Source organism: Mixophyes fleayi, chromosome 8 (assembly GCF_038048845.1).
Source record: "Mixophyes fleayi isolate aMixFle1 chromosome 8, aMixFle1.hap1, whole genome shotgun sequence".
NCBI classification, from domain to species: Eukaryota; Metazoa; Chordata; class Amphibia; order Anura; family Limnodynastidae; genus Mixophyes; species Mixophyes fleayi.
Window position 1 is genome coordinate 136308853 of NC_134409.1, and position 24842 is coordinate 136333694.

Sequence of the window (24842 nt, forward strand, 5' to 3'; positions counted from 1 at the left end):
TGGGGACAAAAAAATAAGATCTGGTTGGTCAGTTGCATAGGGTTATACCGTACCGTTTATTGTGCAAATAGCAGAAACGCTTCGTCCGCCCAACTAGTGGTTTGAGGACCTTTTCTTTACTTATGTTCTTCACAAAGATTTATAATGATTATGTTCAGTTTATTCTTTATTTCACACTGTTGCTGGTAACAGAAACATAAAGTATCTGGTGTGACAATATTTATGACTGGGCCGCAGTAAGCGGGGCCTCTTCAAAGTATTTGTGGAAATATTTTGGCAGCTAAGTAGAGAATATTTTCCAAAATAACTGTGTGTTTGCTTTGGTAACACATTATCTCCTGGACGTTGGCACAACCTGTTCATAGGATGCAGCATGTACTTACATCCTCTGTGTATATGTATATATAATATTATTTATATCTGCCCTGGAGGTCATGTATACATAGAAGAGGGGGTGTTACGTCTTAATTTATATTTCCAAATTGATAGTAAGTCTATTTGAAATATTTGTTCAGTTTGTTCATCAATGTTTTGTTGTCCTACTCTTGAAAAACAACATTTTTGCGCCCCTACATCTGGACATGATTTGGGTGAATCAGGGAATGGCCTCATTTGTCCCCATTGTCCTAATGGGAATGTTGGCAGATACGTTGCACCAATAAGGGTTAATTCAGCTGTATTAAATAGTGTAACAATATGGTTGCAACAAAGTACAAAGATGCCACAGTGGCCGATGATTGGCAAGTTCCAATGTAAAGGATTAAGAGGGAAGGAGAAGAGAAGGGAGGGGAAGGAAAGGGGGGAAGAGGGGAGGAGAAGGTAAAGGAGGGGAAGGAAGGGGGGAAGGGAGGGGATGGACAGGGGGGAAGGGAGGGGAAGAGAAGGGTGGGGAAGGAAAGGAGGGGAGGGGAAGGAAACGGGGGAAGGAAGGAAAAGGAGGGTAAGGAAAGGGGGAAGGGAAAGGAAGAGAAGGGTGGGGAAGGGAAAGGAGGGGAGGGGAAGGAAGAGAAAGGTAGGGAAGGGAAAGGAGGGGAGGGGAAGGAAGGGGGGAAGGGAAAGGAAGGGAGGGGGAGGGGAAGGGGAAGGGAAAGGAAGAGAAGGGAGGGGATGGACAGGGGGGAAGGGAGGGGAAGGAAAGGGGGGAAGAGGGGAGGAGAAGAGAAGGGAAGGAAGGGGGAGGGAGGGCAAGGGAGGGGGTGGACAGGGGGGAAGGGAAAGGAGGGGAGGGGAAGGAAAGGGGGGAAGGGAAAGGAAGAGAAGGGTGGGGAAGGGAAAGCAAGAGAAGAGTGGGGAAGGGAAGGGAAGGGGAGAAGGGAGGGGAAGGGAAAGGAGGGGAAGGGAAGTGAGTGTTCAGATGACTATCATTTCTAATTGAATTGATACATGTCTACTGAAACCTCAGGCTCAGGTAGATAGGTGAAATAGAGTACAATATTCGTATGTTACCACAAGAATGCAGCAGAAAAGTTAATAACACAAAAATCCAAATCATCTTATTATCATTTGCGGAATGTGACTTATACTGCGTCAATCTGTGTCACACTTGATGAAACCACTTTGTAGCATCTGAGTGTAGTTTCCATAATAGGTTTCCAGTGTCCATAAACAACATGCAATTTAGGTAAAACAACTGAACTCTTGTGAAGGGAGGACATCACATTAGCACTCGAGACATTAAAGGTATGATTAATAATAATGATTTATTACAGGAATCTGTACACAGAGCGGCTATAATTATGGCCTACGCTGCAGACAGATAGAAGTACAATGTTTTATATCATTAACTTAAAATGTACAAGTCACCTACACATAGTATACACAGTGAACATAAACATATTCATGAAATTCCAGTTTGTCAATTCACTACTGACATCGCTGCTTCCTAGTGAACCGATAGGCTGTTATCTTATGAATATTGGTTATGCGTCCAAATTAGCCGTCTCTATTATGTCTAGGCAATGGTTACAATTTAAACGAAACCAAAATGTACTGAACGTGAGCTAATAGAAAATAAGCAACATTTTTTTTAGGTTGGCACTCAGTATAGACAACAGGAAACATTAATGGAAGTAATAACTTGTTGCAAAATGGTAGAAAAATACAGATATAAAATGAAAACGTCCCATTGCATTTTGCAGGTGTTTTCCGTTTGGCAAAGCTGGCCCGGGTTGGATGGCCTCAGAGGTAGAGTTATGGTGACTTATGAGCTGGTCACACCTGCTTTTGAAGAGTAACTTTGATGGCACTGAAGACCTTACCCAACGCTTCAAACAGCGGGTCGCAGAAGGTGTGGACGCACAGAGAGCATGTCCGGCCAACACACTGGATCTCTATCAGGTAGCTCTTGATGCAGGGGACCACCGCCCAGATGTGGCAAAATGAAATAAGGGCAAATAGGACACCCCAGATGACGGAGAGGGGTATTCCAATGAGGGCAGAGAGCAGCCGGTAGCACCAAAATTTTGTGACGGTGAAGGTGGTGAAACTGGCTTTCCAGACGCCATCAAAGCTGTGGGTGCCGTAAGGTTCTGCGATCACATCTTCAAAGTCCACCTGCAGCAAAAAGGAACATAAATAGGTTATGTGTTATATATGTCATAGGGCATACCGTCAGTCACAAACCCTAATACAGAACCGGCCTGACGCAGGGGAGACGTTTGGGGCTTCTCGCCTCTGAGATCCATAGTCACCAGCAAGCATTAGTCCTGCAGTGCCACCCACACATTGGTTATACCAGCAGTGCCTTATAATATACTAGCTATCCTCTTAATATACCAGCAGTACCCACCCATATTACACCATCAATATTACACCATCAATACCTGCCTAGTATTACACTCACAGCGCGCCCACGCAACCAGTGGCCCTAAATCATTAAAGACCAAAGAATTATTTCCCACGCTGAGTGCAAGGAGAGGCGTTCATGACGATGTCACGGTTAGGTGCCCATTATAAATATTACTGGCCCTACTGGTGCACGGTTTTCTGCTATCACTGATAGCACTGACCCCCCCCTGGGTTGTAGATCATCATGTCCTGATAACTGAATTTCACCCTAATAATCTGGGAAGAGAACCAGATCACTTATAACTAAAGGGGTTGGTTTTTTTTCCCACCAATGTCTCCATTCCAAATCCAAGTTACAATCTTGTGCCCAAAATGTTGCCCTTCCATGTGGGGTAAAATTTTCCATCGAGCTGAATGACTACATTCGCAGCATGGTTGCACGGTGGTTAGCATTGCTGCCTCACAGCTTTGGGCCACGGGTTCGCCCTATATGTGTGGCGTTTGCATGTTTTCCCTGTGTTTGAGTGGGTTTCATTCCACAATCCAAAAACATACCAGTAGGTTAATTGGCCGTTGATGAAATTGAACCCTATTGTATGTGTCTGCGAGAATTTAGACCGCAAACGCCAATGTATTATCTGTACAGAGCTGCGTAATATGTTGGTGCTCTAAAAATATATCATCTAATAACAATTATTATAGGATGTATGACCAGATTAACCCTGTATGACCAGATTAACGCTCACATTCGTTGAATATTCAGCATTATGTAGACTATAAAACTCACAGGCCTCCAATGAATCCCACTGTATCTATCAATGCAGAAATAAAAAATACTTTAATCCTACCCCACCCCTACAGACGAGCAGGAGCGTATAATTATCCGACAGATTATATATTCAGCAGTTCTATGATAACGTCTTTCAAAGAGCATTGTGAGTTATTCTGAGTGACATGAAAGAGTTTCCTCTCCAGCAGAAGTTTGAGCAACTTTCCCCAATGCTCTTTGAAGCCTCTATGGCAGGTACAATTTAACCCCTTCTCTCCCTGCAGGGCCACCGACCGCCCTCCTCCACGTATGTCGCGGGTCCCTCCGGCAGCTAAATGGGTTTTACTTTAGCAGATTGTCATTAAAGACTATAAATACAATCAAAGCATCGACGTTGTGTGTTTCTGCCAGACAGCTCCTCGCTCAGCTGTTTCTCCTTCCAATCAAAGCCTTGTGCGGCAGCAAACAATGCTCGGAGATGGGATCTGATTACAGCAGGCATGAAAATAATAATTTTACTTGAAAAGAACCGTGGCAGACGGGCTAATCAGAACAACTATCTTTGTAACCATTCCTTATGTAACGCAATTTGTAATTTCAGCAGCGTGTCTATTCTGGCAATATCTGTGACGAAAGTACCCCCCTCCGCCCCCTGGAACAAGCTCCTGTGGAACGTGACATTAATATGCTAATTACTCCGGCTAATATGCTAATCACCGTCGTCCCCCCTGCTCTCCGTCAGTGCTGTAGATTAGAGAAACGTCCTGACATGGGGAGTGGCTGAGCCCTGTGCAGTAATTAATATAATGATTTCACGGAGGGTGTAGAAATGGAGTTGTTTTTTTTTTTTACCCTGTAATCTTTGAATAACCTAAACTTAACAACAGAGAACCACAATAATGACTGCTCCCTACTATATAATGTTACTAAAGTAATATATTGATGTTCTGTGTTGATGTTACATTGCTGTAATCGCCTACCTTATGTTAGCGGTACGGCCAAGAAAGGTTGCTGCCAAATTACTAAAGCATATTGTTGATTTACGCTACATATGGGAGTTACATATCATTATGATTATTTGTGGGTTAATTATTAATGCAAAACACTTAGATACATAACTGCACTGAGATGGGCAGCACGGTGGCTAAGTGGTTAGCACTTCTGCCTGACAGCACTGGGGTCATGAGTTCAATTCCTGACCATGGCCTTATCTGTGTGGAGTTTGTATGTTCTCCCCGTGTTTGCATGGGTTTGCTCCGGGTGCTCCGGTTTCCTCCCACACTTCAAAAACATACTGGTAGGTTAATTGACTGCTCTTAAAATTGCCCCTATTCTGTGTGTGTGTGTGTTAAGAAATTTAGACTGTAAGCTTCAATGGGGCAGGGACTGATGTGAGTGAGTTCTCTGTACAGCGCTGCAGAATTACTGGCGCTATATAAATAAATGGTGATGATGATGATCTATAACAGGCCTGTCCAACCTGCGGCCCTCCAGATGTTGTGAAACTACAAGTCCCAGCATGCCCTCAGCTATCAACAGGTTGTCTACTGGCAAAGCATCCTGGGGCTTGTAGTTTCACAACACCTGGAGGGCCGCAGGTTGGACAGGCCTGATCTATAACTTCACATTAATGACATATTAAAATCGACTTTTAATATTTGATCCATGTACACAGTTACCATGAGACGTACAAACTTCATCTCATAGAAAACAATCTGTGAAACTTATGAATCGTTCTTGGGATGACAGAAGTGTCCCCAGGGTGTCACTGTGAAAGTTTCATATGAAACAGTCTGACAATCTGGAGAGTTAATATAGTGTACAGTGTGGACCAGGATCTCATTTCAGGAGCTATTTAGAGACCGTAATATATATAAATGTGAAGAGCGGGCTAAGTATATCGAGAGGGTCAGGGACCTGCGGGGGGGAAGAAAGGAATTAGACATGAAGGCACAGTGACAGTTGCTCAGAATAAGGATATTACCTCCAAATTGTGCATCTTAAAATACCACATACAAAACGGTTAGAATAATATAACACACAGCAGGGTCAGCGTTATAGGGAATTACAGGGCCAGACAGAAATTTTTTTGGGAGCTAATTAATGACTTGATCAATACATAAAGTTTTATGCATCACAGGCAAAAAAAGGGGGAATGTGGAAGGAAGGAGGGAAAGGGGGATTGGCTCTAAAATCTAGCTATTTTCAGGTACTTAATGTGAAACATTTTAAGATTAAAACCATACTAAAGAAATACTCTGACTAATTCCTTGTATGTTTGTAATCATACTTTGGCAGGAAAGTTACATTGTTCCAATTAGAGATGGGCGGGTCCGGTTCTCCGAGAACCGAACCCACCCGAACTTTGGGTATCCGAGTACCGAGCTGAGCAGCTCGGTACTCTCCCGCCAATTCCGAATCCAAATCGAGGCCGAACGTCATTGTGACGTCGTCGGATCTCGGGACTCGGTTCTCGCGATACTTCAACTTTATAAATACACGCCTCCACAGCAATCCATCGCCATTTGACAGAGGGAGAGAGCAGGGTGTAGTCATAGGCTAATTAGAGCAGGGACAGAGAAAGAATACAATATTGTTCTTGCAATTGCTCTAACCAAAATCGCTAGTGCAGAGAGGAGGATAGAGGTTTATTATTTTTTCTTCATATTTGGCACTCCCCAGCGCTTTTGGGTTGTCCCCCATAATTGTGCATTAATATTTCTGGCTGTCAAAAGTCATATCTGTCAGCAGTATCTACTCAATAAATGTTAGCACTCCTCAGTGTTTTTGGGGTGTCCTCTCTAATTGTGCATTAATATTTCTGGCTGTCAAAAGTCATATCTGTCAGCAGTATCTACTCAATAATTTTAAGCACTCCTCAGTGTTTTTGGGGTGTCCTCTCTAATTGTGCATTAATATTTCTGGCTGTCAAAAGTCATATCTGTCAGCAGTATCTACTCAATAATTTTAAGCACTCCTCAGTGTTTTTGGGGTGTCCTCTCTAATTGTGCATTAATATTTCTGGCTGTCAAAAGTCATATCTGTCAGCAGTATCTACTCAATAAATTTTAGCACTCCTCTGTGTTTTTGGGGTGTCCTCCCTAATTGTGCATTAATATTTCTGGCTGTCAAAAGTCATATCTGTCAGCAGTATCTACTCAATAAATGTTAGCACTCCTCAGTGTTTTTGGGGTGTCCTCTCTAATTGTGCATTAATATTTCTGGCTGTCAAAAGTCATATCTGTCAGCAGTATCTACTCAATAATTTTAAGCACTCCTCAGTGTTTTTGGGGTGTCCTCTCTAATTGTGCATTAATATTTCTGGCTGTCAAAAGTCATATCTGTCAGCAGTATCTACTCAATAATTTTAAGCACTCCTCAGTGTTTTTGGGGTGTCCTCTCTAATTGTGCATTAATATTTCTGGCTGTCAAAAGTCATATCTGTCAGCAGTATCTACTCAATAAATTTTAGCACTCCTCAGTGTTTTTGGGGTGTCCTCCCTAATTGTGCATTAATATTTCTGGCTGTCAAAAGTCATATCTGTCAGCAGTATCTACGCAATGGATTCAAAGCAGTCCACATATGATCTAAATGAGCAACCAGGTTCTGTCACCAGTCCTGATGTTAGTGTTCCCAGTACGTCATCTGGCCAAGGCGATGTCAAACAACAGAGTGTTTTCAAATTAGTGCAAAAAACAAAAACCAAAAAAAAATTTACTGTATTGAAGCGAAAACGAAGTGTAACTGAGCAAAAGTTAAGTGACGATAAAAAAAAAATTGCAAGCATGCCATTCTACACACGCAGTGGCAAAGAGAGAATGAGGCCTTCACCTTTGGCTATTAGTGGCAGATCCCAAAAAGTTACCCAGCCTACAATTGGTGCACAACTACTGTTACGCGTCAAAGCTGAGCTGCAAGATACCAGTGAGGCATTACAGGAGAATATTTGCTCTGATTCACAAATGACAACAATCCCTGTGGAGAGTCCATCCAACAGTGGGATGTCTAATCGTGAGCATTCTGCTGATGTGTGCCTTAATAGCCCGAGTGTAGCCGGTGATACCCAAATTGAGGATGCCACTTTGGAATTAGAAGAGGATGAGGGGGAGATTTGTGTAGGCGACGAGGGCGCTAATGAGGATGTTGATGAGGATGAGGTTGTTTGTGTAAGTCCTGCACCAGTGGCAGCAGTTCTGGCACGTGACAAGAAAAAGGCCATTGTCATGCCTGGGCATAAAACAAAAAAATCCACTTCTTATGTGTGGAATTATTTCTACCCAAATCCAGACAACAATTGTATAGCCATTTGTAGTGTATGTGAAGCCACAGTCAGTCGAGGGAGGGACCTTAACCATCTTGGAACCTCGTCTATGTTACGCCATTTAACGAGAGTTCATGGCAAAGTGTTGGGAAAAGCTGAAAGTTCTTCCCAAAAGAATACAAGCACTCCCTCATCAGCTAAGACCCTCCGCTCACCGACATACCGACGGCCACAAAATACACCCACCACACCATCCTCATCAATATCCTCAGTAGCGCTCGGAGTTAGCCCGGCATCCCACTTAAGGCTGGATGACTCCGGCACTATTATTGATTCCTCTGAAGAAAGCGTTAGTCCTGCTGCTGCTGTTGCTGCTGCTGGGGGTGAATCGTCATCCCAGAGGCAGGTGAATAAAATGAGCAGTCCTACATTTCAGCAATTAACTGTGAAACAATCCTTTGCGAGGGGAAGCAAATATGACAGCAGTCACCCAGTCGCCAAGCGAATCACAGACGCCATGGCTGCAATGTTAGTGTTAGATCTGCGTCCAATCTCCACCATAAACGCAGCTGGTTTTTCACAGTTAATTGAGGTTTTGTGTCCGCGTTACAGAATTCCATCGCGACACCATTTCTCCCGTAAAGCTATTCCACAACTATACCAAAAAGTGTGTAAAAATGTAGAGATTGCGCTGAAAAATGCCATTCTGCCCACTGTTCACTTAACCACAGATATGTGGACAAGTGGAAGTGGCCAAACCAAAGACTATATGACTGTGACAGCCCACTGGGTTGGTCATTCACCTTCACCAGCAGGAACAGCAGCAGCATGTACACCACTACGTAACATTTGTCACAGGCAGGCCACTCTTTGTATCACCGGCTTCACTAACAGGCATACGGCTGACAATTTGTTACGCAAACTGAGAGATGTGATTGATGCATGGCTTATACCACTCGGACTCTCCCCAGGGTATGTCATTTCAGATAACGCCAACAATATAGTGCGAGCATTACAGCTGGGTGATTTCCAACATATTCCCTGTTTTGCTCACACCATCAACTTGGTGGTGCAGAGCTTCCTACGAAACAACCGTGAGGTGCAGGAGATGCTTTCGGTGGCCCGTAAAATTTCAGGCCATTTCAGGCATTCAGCCACAGCATGTAGGAGATTACAGCAGCTCCAAGAGCAGTTTAACTTGCCCTGCCACCAACTTAAGCAAGAGGTGGTAACTCGGTGGAATTCCACCCTGTACATGCTTCAGAGGATGGAGGAACAGCGCAAAGCCATCCAAGCATATTGCACAAGTCATGACATTGGGAAAGGAGGGGGGATGTATTTCACTCTTGCACAGTGGGGAATCCTTTCAGTGCTGTGCAAGGTGCTGAAACCATTTGAAGTTGTGACATGTGAGGTCAGTGCAGACTCTGCTAGTTTGAGCCAAGTCATTCCTTTAATTAGACTATTGGAAAAGCAGCTTGAGAAAATGAAGGAGGAGCTGAAAGCAAGCAATTCAGCAAAGTATGTTGGCCTTGTCGATCAAGTACTTAATTCGCTTCACAATGATCCTCGAGTTATTAAGATCTTGAACTCGGATCAGTACGTTTTGGCCACTGTGCTTGATCCAAGGTTTAAAACCTACATTGAGTCTTTACTTGTAAATGAGCGAGATGTGAACTTTTGCAAGGAGCTATTGCTCAGCAAGTTGGCCGCTGAACTGGGCCTCGGCTTGACGACGTGTCCTCCTTCACTTTCTCAAGCTGTTGCTCGTAAAAAATTAAATTTCCAAAAAAGAAGCAGGGAAGACACAGGGGGCAGACGAGAACAATTTAACATCTGGGCTGGTTTGAAGGATTTTTCAAAAAAAAGTGTCACTTTGCCCATAAGTCCATCCAATATGAGTATAAACATGCAAAGGATGGTGGAGGATTACTTTCAAGAGGTAGTTGATATGGAAATGTCAGACAGTCCCTTTCCTTACTGGGAAGAAAAGCAAGCTATTTGGAAACCCATGTACAAACTTGCTTTGCAATACCTAAGCTGCCCACCCTCCAGTGTGTACTCTGAACGAGTGTTCAGCACAGCAGGGAACTTAGTCAGTGATCGCCGTAGAAGGTTACTTCCCAAAAATGTGGAGAAAATGATGTTTATAAAAATGAACTACATCTTCCACGAGGAAGGCCTTCACCATCCAAGACATGCAAGCACTGACTGTTCTCTAATGGCGGATTCAAGCGGCGATGAATTGATAGTCTGTGATGATGACGATAACACTGATGAGGGTGAGGATGAAGCTGAAGATGATGCCGATAACATCTTTTTAAAACTTTCTATGTAAGTGTAGGGTGCAATCTACCCCCAAAGAGGAAAGGGACTTGTGGCATTTCCATATCACATACCATCTTGAAAGGCTGCTGTTAGGGCAATTTATCCTTAAGGGTAGGGTGTCATAGACAGAGTGACCCTAAACTGGCTTTGTCCATTTTTCATAATATTGTACAGTCTATAATGGCTGAATTTTTTAGTATTTTATACAAGTGGAGGGGGGCCTAGAGAGACAGAAACCAAACTGGCTTTCTCCATGTCAATTAATATTGTACAGTCTATAATGGCTGAATTTTTTAGTATTTTATACAAGTGGAGGGGGGCCTAGAGAGACAGAAACCAAACTGGCTTTCTCCATGTCAATTAATATTGTACAGTCTATAATGGCTGAATTTTTTAGTATTTTATACAAGTGGAGGGGGGCCTAGAGAGACAGAAACCAAACTGGCTTTCTCCATGTCAATTAATATTGTACAGTCTATAATGGCTGAATTTTTTAGTATTTTATACAAGTGGAGGGGGGCCTAGAGAGACAGAAACCAAACTGGCTTTCTCCATGTCAATTAATATTGTACAGTCTATAATGGCTGAATTTTTGGGTATTTTATACAAGTGGAGGGGGGCCTTGAGAGACAGAAACCAAACTGGCTTTCTCCATGTCAATTAATATTGTACAGTCTATAATGGCTGAATTTTTTGGTATTTTATACAAGTGGAGGGGGGCCTTGAGAGACAGAAACCAAACTGGCTTTTTCCATTTCTTTACATATTTAACTATAAGTGTAGGGTGTAATATACATTCAAAGACGATGGCTGCATTGCCAATATGCATAGATGGAGAGGAAGACAATCTGTTTTGTGTGTAGAATAGGCCTACCAACGAAGAATTAAACTGTTTTTTGGGATGATTTATTACCTCAACAATTAGATTACTTGTCTCTAAAACAGTTGGAGCACTAAATTGGGTTAATTTAGGCCCAAAAACATGGATTTTCCCAAAAAATAGCAAAACAAAACCAAACAAAACCAAAACCAAAACCAAAACACGCAATGGAGGTTTTGCAAAACCAAAACCAAAACCAAAACACGACGGTAATCCAGATCCAAAACCGAATCCAAAACCAAAACACGGGGGTCAGTGACCATCTCTAGTTCCAATGAATGAATATTCCTGTTGTGTTGAGAAATAACATGCAAGAAATGTCTTACACAATGTAATCGTCGTTAATGCCCCCAGAGGGTTGGGCTGACCTTTGAACCCTGGTTCTTGAAACACACACAATAAACATAACCCTATCAGATCCTAAGGACCTGTTCAGGTAGTAATTATACTACTGATAGTCTCTCGCATCCCCGGAGGGCAGGACAAGGTTGCGACAATTCTCTCCTTTGCGCAGTCTTCACAAATATAGCTCCTACTACAATATTTTGTATCTTATCAGTGCAGTGCTTGTCTCACTGATGTAGATACACTAAAGGCTTCACCTGCCACATTACACTGGATCTACGTCAACAATGGCACCACGATGAATCAAAGTAGTGAGTCTGATTAATACCCACTGAGGAAATCCCAAAAGGGATGAAACGCGTTGGTCACATTGCCTGAATACAAGGAGCTGAGATCTATATGACATACACTGCTTGCTATATTATAGAGATGAGCTGTTTAGGATCATTCATGTGATGCACAATTTTTATTGGTTGAAATAAAGTTGCAAGTCATAAATTTTACACTAGGGGGCACCTTTTTCTCTTTAAGGATTGGGCCACTATTTCGTTGGAGATAAGAATGTATTAATCTCCTCGTAGAGTAACATCACTAAGACTGTCAGTGGTTATACAAGCCAAAAGTCCTTCAGGACCAGTTAATTATTGGTGTTGATATATAAATAAAGTGTAGGTGACAGTGCCACGACTATAGGGGCCCAACACATTGGATAGAACGGGCAGACTTTTATACACACACAGATATAAGTTTATATGACATATGTACAGGTAAATACACATGTAGAGTTGGGAGAGAGTCCATTTGCGTAGCCTAAAATACTATTTTCACTACTGCGCACCTTGAGAACGATTCACAGAATCGAAACGCGTTGGTATTGATGACATATTAAAATCGACTTTTAATATTTGATCCATGTACACAGTTACCATGAGACGTACAAACTTCATCTCATAGAAAACAATCTGTGAAACTTATGAATCGTTCTTGGGATGACAGAAGTGTCCCCAGGGTGTCACTGTGAAAGTTTCATATGAAACAGTCTGACAATCTGGAGAGTTAATATAGTGTACAGTGTGGACCAGGATCTCATTTCAGGAGCTATTTAGAGACCGTAATATATATAAATGTGAAGAGCGGGCTAAGTATATCGAGAGGGTCAGGGACCTGCGGGGGGGAAGAAAGGAATTAGACATGAAGGCACAGTGACAGTTGCTCAGAATAAGGATATTACCTCCAAATTGTGCATCTTAAAATACCACATACAAAACGGTTAGAATAATATAACACACAGCAGGGTCAGCGTTATAGGGAATTACAGGGCCAGACAGAAATTTTTTTGGGAGCTAATTAATGACTTGATCAATACATAAAGTTTTATGCATCACAGGCAAAAAAAGGGGGAATGTGGAAGGAAGGAGGGAAAGGGGGATTGGCTCTAAAATCTAGCTATTTTCAGGTACTTAATGTGAAACATTTTAAGATTAAAACCATACTAAAGAAATACTCTGACTAATTCCTTGTATGTTTGTAATCATACTTTGGCAGGAAAGTTACATTGTTCCAATTAGAGATGGGCGGGTCCGGTTCTCCGAGAACCGAACCCACCCGAACTTTGGGTATCCGAGTACCGAGCTGAGCAGCTCGGTACTCTCCCGCCAATTCCGAATCCAAATCGAGGCCGAACGTCATTGTGACGTCGTCGGATCTCGGGACTCGGTTCTCGCGATACTTCAACTTTATAAATACACGCCTCCACAGCAATCCATCGCCATTTGACAGAGGGAGAGAGCAGGGTGTAGTCATAGGCTAATTAGAGCAGGGACAGAGAAAGAATACAATATTGTTCTTGCAATTGCTCTAACCAAAATCGCTAGTGCAGAGAGGAGGATAGAGGTTTATTATTTTTTCTTCATATTTGGCACTCCCCAGCGCTTTTGGGTTGTCCCCCATAATTGTGCATTAATATTTCTGGCTGTCAAAAGTCATATCTGTCAGCAGTATCTACTCAATAAATGTTAGCACTCCTCAGTGTTTTTGGGGTGTCCTCTCTAATTGTGCATTAATATTTCTGGCTGTCAAAAGTCATATCTGTCAGCAGTATCTACTCAATAATTTTAAGCACTCCTCAGTGTTTTTGGGGTGTCCTCTCTAATTGTGCATTAATATTTCTGGCTGTCAAAAGTCATATCTGTCAGCAGTATCTACTCAATAATTTTAAGCACTCCTCAGTGTTTTTGGGGTGTCCTCTCTAATTGTGCATTAATATTTCTGGCTGTCAAAAGTCATATCTGTCAGCAGTATCTACTCAATAAATTTTAGCACTCCTCTGTGTTTTTGGGGTGTCCTCCCTAATTGTGCATTAATATTTCTGGCTGTCAAAAGTCATATCTGTCAGCAGTATCTACTCAATAAATGTTAGCACTCCTCAGTGTTTTTGGGGTGTCCTCTCTAATTGTGCATTAATATTTCTGGCTGTCAAAAGTCATATCTGTCAGCAGTATCTACTCAATAATTTTAAGCACTCCTCAGTGTTTTTGGGGTGTCCTCTCTAATTGTGCATTAATATTTCTGGCTGTCAAAAGTCATATCTGTCAGCAGTATCTACTCAATAATTTTAAGCACTCCTCAGTGTTTTTGGGGTGTCCTCTCTAATTGTGCATTAATATTTCTGGCTGTCAAAAGTCATATCTGTCAGCAGTATCTACTCAATAAATTTTAGCACTCCTCAGTGTTTTTGGGGTGTCCTCCCTAATTGTGCATTAATATTTCTGGCTGTCAAAAGTCATATCTGTCAGCAGTATCTACGCAATGGATTCAAAGCAGTCCACATATGATCTAAATGAGCAACCAGGTTCTGTCACCAGTCCTGATGTTAGTGTTCCCAGTACGTCATCTGGCCAAGGCGATGTCAAACAACAGAGTGTTTTCAAATTAGTGCAAAAAACAAAAACCAAAAAAAAATTTACTGTATTGAAGCGAAAACGAAGTGTAACTGAGCAAAAGTTAAGTGACGATAAAAAAAAAATTGCAAGCATGCCATTCTACACACGCAGTGGCAAAGAGAGAATGAGGCCTTCACCTTTGGCTATTAGTGGCAGATCCCAAAAAGTTACCCAGCCTACAATTGGTGCACAACTACTGTTACGCGTCAAAGCTGAGCTGCAAGATACCAGTGAGGCATTACAGGAGAATATTTGCTCTGATTCACAAATGACAACAATCCCTGTGGAGAGTCCATCCAACAGTGGGATGTCTAATCGTGAGCATTCTGCTGATGTGTGCCTTAATAGCCCGAGTGTAGCCGGTGATACCCAAATTGAGGATGCCACTTTGGAATTAGAAGAGGATGAGGGGGAGATTTGTGTAGGCGACGAGGGCGCTAATGAGGATGTTGATGAGGATGAGGTTGTTTGTGTAAGTCCTGCACCAGTGGCAGCAGTTCTGGCACGTGACAAGAAAAAGGCCATTGTCATGCCTGGGCATAAAACAAAAAAATCCACTTCTTATGTGTGGAATTATTTCTACCCAAATCCAGACAACAATTGTATAGCCATTTGTAGTGTATGTGAAGCCACAGTCAGTCGAGGGAGGGACCTTAACCATCTTGGAACCTCGTCTATGTTACGCCATTTAACGAGAGTTCATGGCAAAGTGTTGGGAAAAGCTGAAAGTTCTTCCCAAAAGAATACAAGCACTCCCTCATCAGCTAAGACCCTCCGCTCACCGACATACCGACGGCCACAAAATACACCCACCACACCATCCTCATCAATATCCTCAGTAGCGCTCGGAGTTAGCCCGGCATCCCACTTAAGGCTGGATGACTCCGGCACTATTATTGATTCCTCTGAAGAAAGCGTTAGTCCTGCTGCTGCTGTTGCTGCTGCTGGGGGTGAATCGTCATCCCAGAGGCAGGTGAATAAAATGAGCAGTCCTACATTTCAGCAATTAACTGTGAAACAATCCTTTGCGAGGGGAAGCAAATATGACAGCAGTCACCCAGTCGCCAAGCGAATCACAGACGCCATGGCTGCAATGTTAGTGTTAGATCTGCGTCCAATCTCCACCATAAACGCAGCTGGTTTTTCACAGTTAATTGAGGTTTTGTGTCCGCGTTACAGAATTCCATCGCGACACCATTTCTCCCGTAAAGCTATTCCACAACTATACCAAAAAGTGTGTAAAAATGTAGAGATTGCGCTGAAAAATGCCATTCTGCCCACTGTTCACTTAACCACAGATATGTGGACAAGTGGAAGTGGCCAAACCAAAGACTATATGACTGTGACAGCCCACTGGGTTGGTCATTCACCTTCACCAGCAGGAACAGCAGCAGCATGTACACCACTACGTAACATTTGTCACAGGCAGGCCACTCTTTGTATCACCGGCTTCACTAACAGGCATACGGCTGACAATTTGTTACGCAAACTGAGAGATGTGATTGATGCATGGCTTATACCACTCGGACTCTCCCCAGGGTATGTCATTTCAGATAACGCCAACAATATAGTGCGAGCATTACAGCTGGGTGATTTCCAACATATTCCCTGTTTTGCTCACACCATCAACTTGGTGGTGCAGAGCTTCCTACGAAACAACCGTGAGGTGCAGGAGATGCTTTCGGTGGCCCGTAAAATTTCAGGCCATTTCAGGCATTCAGCCACAGCATGTAGGAGATTACAGCAGCTCCAAGAGCAGTTTAACTTGCCCTGCCACCAACTTAAGCAAGAGGTGGTAACTCGGTGGAATTCCACCCTGTACATGCTTCAGAGGATGGAGGAACAGCGCAAAGCCATCCAAGCATATTGCACAAGTCATGACATTGGGAAAGGAGGGGGGATGTATTTCACTCTTGCACAGTGGGGAATCCTTTCAGTGCTGTGCAAGGTGCTGAAACCATTTGAAGTTGTGACATGTGAGGTCAGTGCAGACTCTGCTAGTTTGAGCCAAGTCATTCCTTTAATTAGACTATTGGAAAAGCAGCTTGAGAAAATGAAGGAGGAGCTGAAAGCAAGCAATTCAGCAAAGTATGTTGGCCTTGTCGATCAAGTACTTAATTCGCTTCACAATGATCCTCGAGTTATTAAGATCTTGAACTCGGATCAGTACGTTTTGGCCACTGTGCTTGATCCAAGGTTTAAAACCTACATTGAGTCTTTACTTGTAAATGAGCGAGATGTGAACTTTTGCAAGGAGCTATTGCTCAGCAAGTTGGCCGCTGAACTGGGCCTCGGCTTGACGACGTGTCCTCCTTCACTTTCTCAAGCTGTTGCTCGTAAAAAATTAAATTTCCAAAAAAGAAGCAGGGAAGACACAGGGGGCAGACGAGAACAATTTAACATCTGGGCTGGTTTGAAGGATTTTTCAAAAAAAAGTGTCACTTTGCCCATAAGTCCATCCAATATGAGTATAAACATGCAAAGGATGGTGGAGGATTACTTTCAAGAGGTAGTTGATATGGAAATGTCAGACAGTCCCTTTCCTTACTGGGAAGAAAAGCAAGCTATTTGGAAACCCATGTACAAACTTGCTTTGCAATACCTAAGCTGCCCACCCTCCAGTGTGTACTCTGAACGAGTGTTCAGCACAGCAGGGAACTTAGTCAGTGATCGCCGTAGAAGGTTACTTCCCAAAAATGTGGAGAAAATGATGTTTATAAAAATGAACTACATCTTCCACGAGGAAGGCCTTCACCATCCAAGACATGCAAGCACTGACTGTTCTCTAATGGCGGATTCAAGCGGCGATGAATTGATAGTCTGTGATGATGACGATAACACTGATGAGGGTGAGGATGAAGCTGAAGATGATGCCGATAACATCTTTTTAAAACTTTCTATGTAAGTGTAGGGTGCAATCTACCCCCAAAGAGGAAAGGGACTTGTGGCATTTCCATATCACATACCATCTTGAAAGGCTGCTGTTAGGGCAATTTATCCTTAAGGGTAGGGTGTCATAGACAGAGTGACCCTAAACTGGCTTTGTCCATTTTTCATAATATTGTACAGTCTATAATGGCTGAATTTTTTAGTATTTTATACAAGTGGAGGGGGGCCTAGAGAGACAGAAACCAAACTGGCTTTCTCCATGTCAATTAATATTGTACAGTCTATAATGGCTGAATTTTTTAGTATTTTATACAAGTGGAGGGGGGCCTAGAGAGACAGAAACCAAACTGGCTTTCTCCATGTCAATTAATATTGTACAGTCTATAATGGCTGAATTTTTTAGTATTTTATACAAGTGGAGGGGGGCCTAGAGAGACAGAAACCAAACTGGCTTTCTCCATGTCAATTAATATTGTACAGTCTATAATGGCTGAATTTTTTAGTATTTTATACAAGTGGAGGGGGGCCTAGAGAGACAGAAACCAAACTGGCTTTCTCCATGTCAATTAATATTGTACAGTCTATAATGGCTGAATTTTTGGGTATTTTATACAAGTGGAGGGGGGCCTTGAGAGACAGAAACCAAACTGGCTTTCTCCATGTCAATTAATATTGTACAGTCTATAATGGCTGAATTTTTTGGTATTTTATACAAGTGGAGGGGGGCCTTGAGAGACAGAAACCAAACTGGCTTTTTCCATTTCTTTACATATTTAACTATAAGTGTAGGGTGTAATATACATTCAAAGACGATGGCTGCATTGCCAATATGCATAGATGGAGAGGAAGACAATCTGTTTTGTGTGTAGAATAGGCCTACCAACGAAGAATTAAACTGTTTTTTGGGATGATTTATTACCTCAACAATTAGATTACTTGTCTCTAAAACAGTTGGAGCACTAAATTGGGTTAATTTAGGCCCAAAAACATGGATTTTCCCAAAAAATAGCAAAACAAAACCAAACAAAACCAAAACCAAAACCAAAACACGCAATGGAGGTTTTGCAAAACCAAAACCAAAACCAAAACACGACGGTAATCCAGATCCAAAACCGAATCCAAAACCAAAACACGGGGGTCAGTGACCATCTCTAGTTCCAATGAATGAATATTCCTGTTGTGTTGAGAAATAACATGCAAGAAATGTCTTACACAATGTAATCGTCGTTAATGCCCCCAGAGGGTTGGGCTGACCTTTGAACCCTGGTTCTTGAAACACACACAATAAACATAACCCTATCAGATCCTAAGGACCTGTTCAGGTAGTAATTATACTACTGATAGTCTCTCGCATCCCCGGAGGGCAGGACAAGGTTGCGACAATTCTCTCCTTTGCGCAGTCTTCACAAATATAGCTCCTACTACAATATTTTGTATCTTATCAGTGCAGTGCTTGTCTCACTGATGTAGATACACTAAAGGCTGCTTCACCTGCCACATTACACTGGATCTACGTCAACAATGGCACCACGATGAATCAAAGTAGTGAGTCTGATTAATACCCACTGAGGAAATCCCAAAAGGGATGAAACGCGTTGGTCACATTGCCTGAATACAAGGAGCTGAGATCTATATGACATACACTGCTTGCTATATTATAGAGATGAGCTGTTTAGGATCATTCATGTGATGCACAATTTTTATTGGTTGAAATAAAGTTGCAAGTCATAAATTTTACACTAGGGGGCACCTTTTTCTCTTTAAGGATTGGGCCACTATTTCGTTGGAGATAAGAATGTATTAATCTCCTCGTAGAGTAACATCACTAAGACTGTCAGTGGTTATACAAGCCAAAAGTCCTTCAGGACCAGTTAATTATTGGTGTTGATATATAAATAAAGTGTAGGTGACAGTGCCACGACTATAGGGGCCCAACACATTGGATAGAACGGGCAGACTTTTATACACACACAGATATAAGTTTATATGACATATGTACAGGTAAATACACATGTAGAGTTGGGAGAGAGTCCATTTGCGTAGCCTAAAATACTATTTTCACTACTGCGCACCTTGAGAACGATTCACAGAATCGAAACGCGTTGGTATTGAGAACAGGGAATCCGATACCAGGTGGGAACTGCTCCTGAAAGACTTACAAAACTGTGAGCCAATATCAGCTGTCACCTGCTGCATCTTGCAGTGATTGCGCTCCTTACATGTCTGTTATGTGCTTAATGGGGATATAAAAGTTACCTGGTCCAGTAGCATTCTACCTCTAATGAAACCGTCCATTAAAGGGGGGAGAAACGCGTTTGGAAGACGCTGGTGGGCACATATACACCTCTATTTGTTTTTCGCATATACAATTTTTTTTCTTTTGATATAATAAAGGACTTGGAGTTTTGAGATCTTTGCAAACTACAGTCTACAGTTGCCTTCATCATAAGGATCTGATGGTGAATGGAAGGAGGAAACCAGGATATAAGATTATCCCTTTAAAGGTGCAATTATTGTCCTATTTGTTTGAAAGGAGACGTTTTCTACACCTAGGGCCTGAGTCATTAAGGCAAGCAAAGGAGTAAATGTTCTCTGGGACAAACCATGTTACAATGTAAGGGGTGCAAATCAGTTTATTATTTTGTACATAAGTTAAATACTGGCTGTTTTTTCATCTAGCACACAAATACTTGCTGGCTTTATTATTACATTGAAATATAAAGTTGATCTAGGACATGCCCTACCCAAACTATAAATCTGCCTCACATTTTAAATTTACCTCCCCCTCCAATACAACATGGTTTTGCCCAGGTGCAAATGTTACTCCTTTTTTATGCTTTACTCTCCTTAATGACTCAGGCCCATAGTGTTTTAGGACTCCATGTAAACAATTCATTGCTGCTGAACATATTTATCATTAATGCCGCATTTGTGTGACTGGATTTCTGTACCCAGGGATATAGTGCAGGATATCTTCCTTTCTCATAGACCTATCACTAATAGTGGACTTTGGGATCTCTTCCAGTTGTCATCATTAAATGCTTCAATTTTGCATGGTGCATTTTAAAAGGCTCACTGAGCGTCTTTTATCAAACTACATGTATGTGTTTTCTTACATGTAATAAATGATGCTATTGTAAGATATACCAGCGCTACCACTTGTAGTTTCTTTTTTCACTACTGCGCATGCCCTCAACATGAGGCCGGGCGCGACTCCTCACACTTATAGCCGCGAATCACCATATTGCGCAGAATGCGTCTTTTTTTCTCGGACGCAGTTGAAGCCACGAGAGGATTTTCTTCGATAATGTTCAGTTTAGTCAACGCAATAATTCCCTCTTTGTATTCATGTCTGTAGTTTATGTTGCTGCAGGTGGAAGAATCATTATTATAATATTCACGAAGGCTGTTTGGAATGAAGAGAATCTGTAGAGCATCGTTCAGTACAAGGTTACCGCTCTTATTAATGCTCCTGATTCAATCTCATTCCATTTTCCTTATCTCATTGGCTCAGCAACTGCGTGATATCAGCAGCTATTATTGGGCTGAAAGTTTGTAGTTAAAGCAATTTAAAAGGCCACTTAACCAAATAAAAAATTCTAATTTGCAAGATATTTATGCAAAAGGAGCTTATCAGAACATAACATACATAATCACAGTAAGTCTGCGATGTATGGGGGGGGGGGGGGGGATTTTTGTCTGTAAGTCTATTGTGTGAGGCTTCGTTTACTCTTTTAGAGTCTGATATGGCTGATAACGGAGAACAGTAGCTCACACATTACATGGCAACATACAATGCTAAAGTCCTATGCATGTTTACATACATATTTGTGAATGTTACAAAATTACCTCTTCTTAGATGATTAATTAATATTTAGATTTGGTGGCTTTTTCATATCTATGTAATACTGGTGTCCTGGGACACAGATGCAGTCACTCTTTAAGTTAAACGCTCCAAATATCTGCAGTGAAATGAAAATGTAGGACGGCAGTAACAGTCACCTACTTGTACAATTATTTATGTCATACAGAAGTGAGAAGGAGTCCACGTGGCGACGGGAAGGGGTTAAAGAGCCTTCAGCGGCTAAAGAGTTAACTCCACAGTAGCACGGCCATAAATCAACACAAGTTAGTTCATTTTCAAATGTAGCAAAATTCAACCAGTGTATCCAGTGTATCCGGCCACATGTATGTGTTACAACGAGGAGCTGAGTTTATTAGAAGAACTTAGGGGTAACAGGGAAGCATTTAATAACCTATTGTGTATGTAGCGAACGATACGTCTGAAACTTTATCTTAATTGAAATTTATAGAAATTAATCATAATTCTCTTTGTTTTTCAATCATACCCATATTTATTAATTATAGAGGATCCCCCCAGCTTCCACCTATGGTGCAAAAATAGACTTTAAGCTCCACTGGAACAGGAACTGATATGAGTGTTTACATGTTCTCTGTACAGCTCGGTGTAACATGTGTGTAATATGTGCACGTAATATGTGTAACATGTGTAATATGTGTAACGTGTGTAATATGTGTAACGTGTGTAATATGTGCGTAACATGTGCACGTAATGTGTGTAACATGTGTGTAATGTGTGCGTAACATGTGTGTAATATGTTTGTAATATGTGTAACATGTGTAATGTGTGTGTAACATGTGTGTAACGTGTGTAATGTGTGCGTAACATGTGTGTAATATGTTTGTAATATATGTAACATGTGCAATATGTGTGTGTAACATGTGCGTAATATGTGTGCAGCATGTGTGTAATATGTGCATAACATGTATGTAATGTGTTTGTAATATGTGTAACGTGTGTAATGTGTATGTAACATGTGTAGCATGTGCGTAATATGTGTGTAACATGTACGTAATATGTGTGCAGCATGTGTGTAATATGTGCATAACATGTATGTAATGTGTTTGTAATATGTGTGTAATGTGTATGTAACAGGTGTAGCATGTGTGTAACATGTGTGTAACATGTGCGTAATATGTGTGTAACATGTACATAATATGTGTGCAACATGTGTGTAATGTGTGCAGTATTTGTGTAACATGTGTAATAAGTCTGCTCTCTATAAACACTGGATAAAAATATAAGATAAAATGAATGCCGCAGTCTGGGATATTGTTAGAGCGCGACCTTCTTCACACTGTCTCCAGCTAGAACATTTGGATCGACAGATTTCAATGTTTTATCAGTAGGTTTTTTTTTTTAGTTTTTTTTAAAGTTCAGAAGCTGAAGAGCTCACAGGCCTAGATTTACTAAGCTGCGGGGAGATGTTGCCTATAGCAACCAATCACATTCTAGCTGTCATTTTAGTTCAATACACTATATAAATGAAAGCTAGAATCTGATTGGTTGCTATAGGCAACATCCCCACTTTTTCATACCCACAGCTTAGTAAATCTAGGCCACAATCTTTTTTGCCTGGAAAATAGACACAATGGGCCTGATTCATTAAGGAAGTAAGGGGAAAAAAAGGAGTAACTTTTCTCCTGGACAAACCATGTTACAATACAAAGGGTGCAAATTAGTTTATTATTTTGCACATAAGATAAATACTGGCTGTTTTTTCATGTAACACACAAATACCTGATAGCTTTATTTTTACACTGAAATATAAAGTTGATCTAGGACACGTCCTACCCCAACTATACATCTGTCCTCACATTTTATATTTACCCCTTCCCCCCCCCCCCCATATAACATGGTTTCACCCGGGGGCACAGTTACTCCTTTTTTGTGCTTTCCTTTCCTTAATGAATCAGGCCCAGAGCGGATCATTTAAGAACCACAAAGAGTGAGGTCCCGCAGTGTCTCTCTATGTGCACAGGTTCACTCTCTTGTTCGTCTAACGCATTTCAAGGTCACCCTTAGGAGGGGACTGATTAAGTAGTTTATTATAAATGTGCCCTCTCTCATATAAATACTCTCATGTGTTTGATCCATACCCAAGGAGGGACCCCCCCCCATTCACCCAGCGCGTGTCGGCAGTTCTCCGGGTTTGCCAGCTCTGCCTCCAGACTGACTCCAGAACCAGCATAAATTTTCAGCTCAGAGCTGCTCTAGAACCCATGTGACAGTTTCAGAGCTGCTCCACACAGCTCCGGCTTTCTGTTCCTGAGCTGTTATTTTAATTTATTTGATTTTTTTTGTAGGTTTAATATTCAGTGAATATTTGGTGGAATTGTCCAACCAAAGTTAAGCTCTCCTCCATCCTGATGTCATCATTTCAGCTCCACTCCTGGACATGGCCATCTTAACAACATTATGGGCCCCCGGGCAAAGCAGTGCACCGGGGCCCCTACATATATAGATATAGATGTATAGAGATACAGATATAGATATATAGAGATAGAGATAGATAGATGTACTTGCTCAGTGACCCTTGAAGGTTTTTTTTAGCAGGTTTTTTCTTTTGCAGGGTTATTTATTATAATCAAGAGCCCTGCATATGGGCCCCCCCCCCCCCCCCCGGGCACTTGCCCATCGTGCCCAATGGAAAATATGGCCCTGCTCCTGGACATAGCTAAAAAAAAAAAAAGCATCTGCTCCGCTCTGGCTCCATGTCTTGGCCCAAATCCAGTTACCCAGTGCAAACATTTGCACCCACACGGACGCCCCCATCTTGGCCAACACATCTCCCCGGTAAGACCAGGTGCGAGTGCGAAAAGTGGACACAAAATAGCACCTGTGCGGGGATTCTGCATCATTACAGATGGACTAAGCCAAGCGCATACGACTGGGCATGAAGAGAATACTCCTGTACACCTTTACAATGTTCATTCTAGGTTGGCATGGATGAAACGAGTATGTTGCAGGAGAAACTTAACGTTAATAAATAAAATATTTTGATGGATGAGATCAGCCAGGTATATAACATTAAAAAAACATGGAACTATATGTTTTATCTACATATCCAACGCATCCTAATCATCAAGAAGCAGATCACTAATACAATGAAATAAATTAGACCTTGATCACGTCTTCGTTGATCCTCTTGGGGTCTCGGTCCACCAGGTCGATCTCTTTGGTGAGAATGTCCTTGGAGATTCTCTCTTCATAGTAAGATTGTTCCTCGGCCATTATCCCAGTGTCTGTCCCTTACCCCAGAGCCACCCTGCAGCCGGTAACTACCCCTCGCCCGCGGGGATCTGGATTCAGAAAGAGGTTTACCGAGTGGTACCGGCTGTTTCTTTCTGACATGTGAGACCTCTCTGGAAGCCAGAGAACAGCTGCCTGACATAGCTGAAGTGGGCTCAGGGTCATCTCTCAGCTGAAAGTAATCCCCCAGGATCACTCCAGGACAAGCAGATAATAGACAGTGAATGTGCATGACAAGTGCTGTAACCCACGGCAACCAATTATTCTGGTGCAGTTTAGAAAATGAGGTCTAGTTACTAAAGGTTCCAAAACCTTTTTCTGCACAATTACCTGTTATAGTAGACACATAGTCACACATATGTTTTGTTACTTACCCGCAAATATTTTATGAACTTTAATAGATCTTTTCACAAGCAATATTCTCATTAGATATCTGTTATAAACACAGAACAAACCTAAATCTGATACATTTGATATATCCAGCATGCACAGGAAAAGGATTGCTTAATCCGCCCACACACTTAGT

At 41.9% G+C, this 24842-nt stretch overlaps 1 protein-coding gene across 1 annotated transcript; it reads right to left on the reverse strand.

Moving 5' to 3' along the window:
- Nucleotides 1-1681: 1681 nt before the first annotated feature.
- On the reverse strand, nucleotides 1682-24417 carry CAV3 (caveolin 3). The gene is made up of 2 exons (XM_075184136.1): nucleotides 24188-24417; nucleotides 1682-2553 (listed from the first exon to the last, which is right to left on the reverse strand). Exons 1-2 carry the CDS (start codon nucleotides 24296-24298, stop codon nucleotides 2212-2214), a joined length of 453 nt encoding a protein of 150 aa, XP_075040237.1. The 5' UTR covers nucleotides 24299-24417; the 3' UTR covers nucleotides 1682-2211.
- Between the last annotated feature and the right edge of the window lie 425 nt (nucleotides 24418-24842).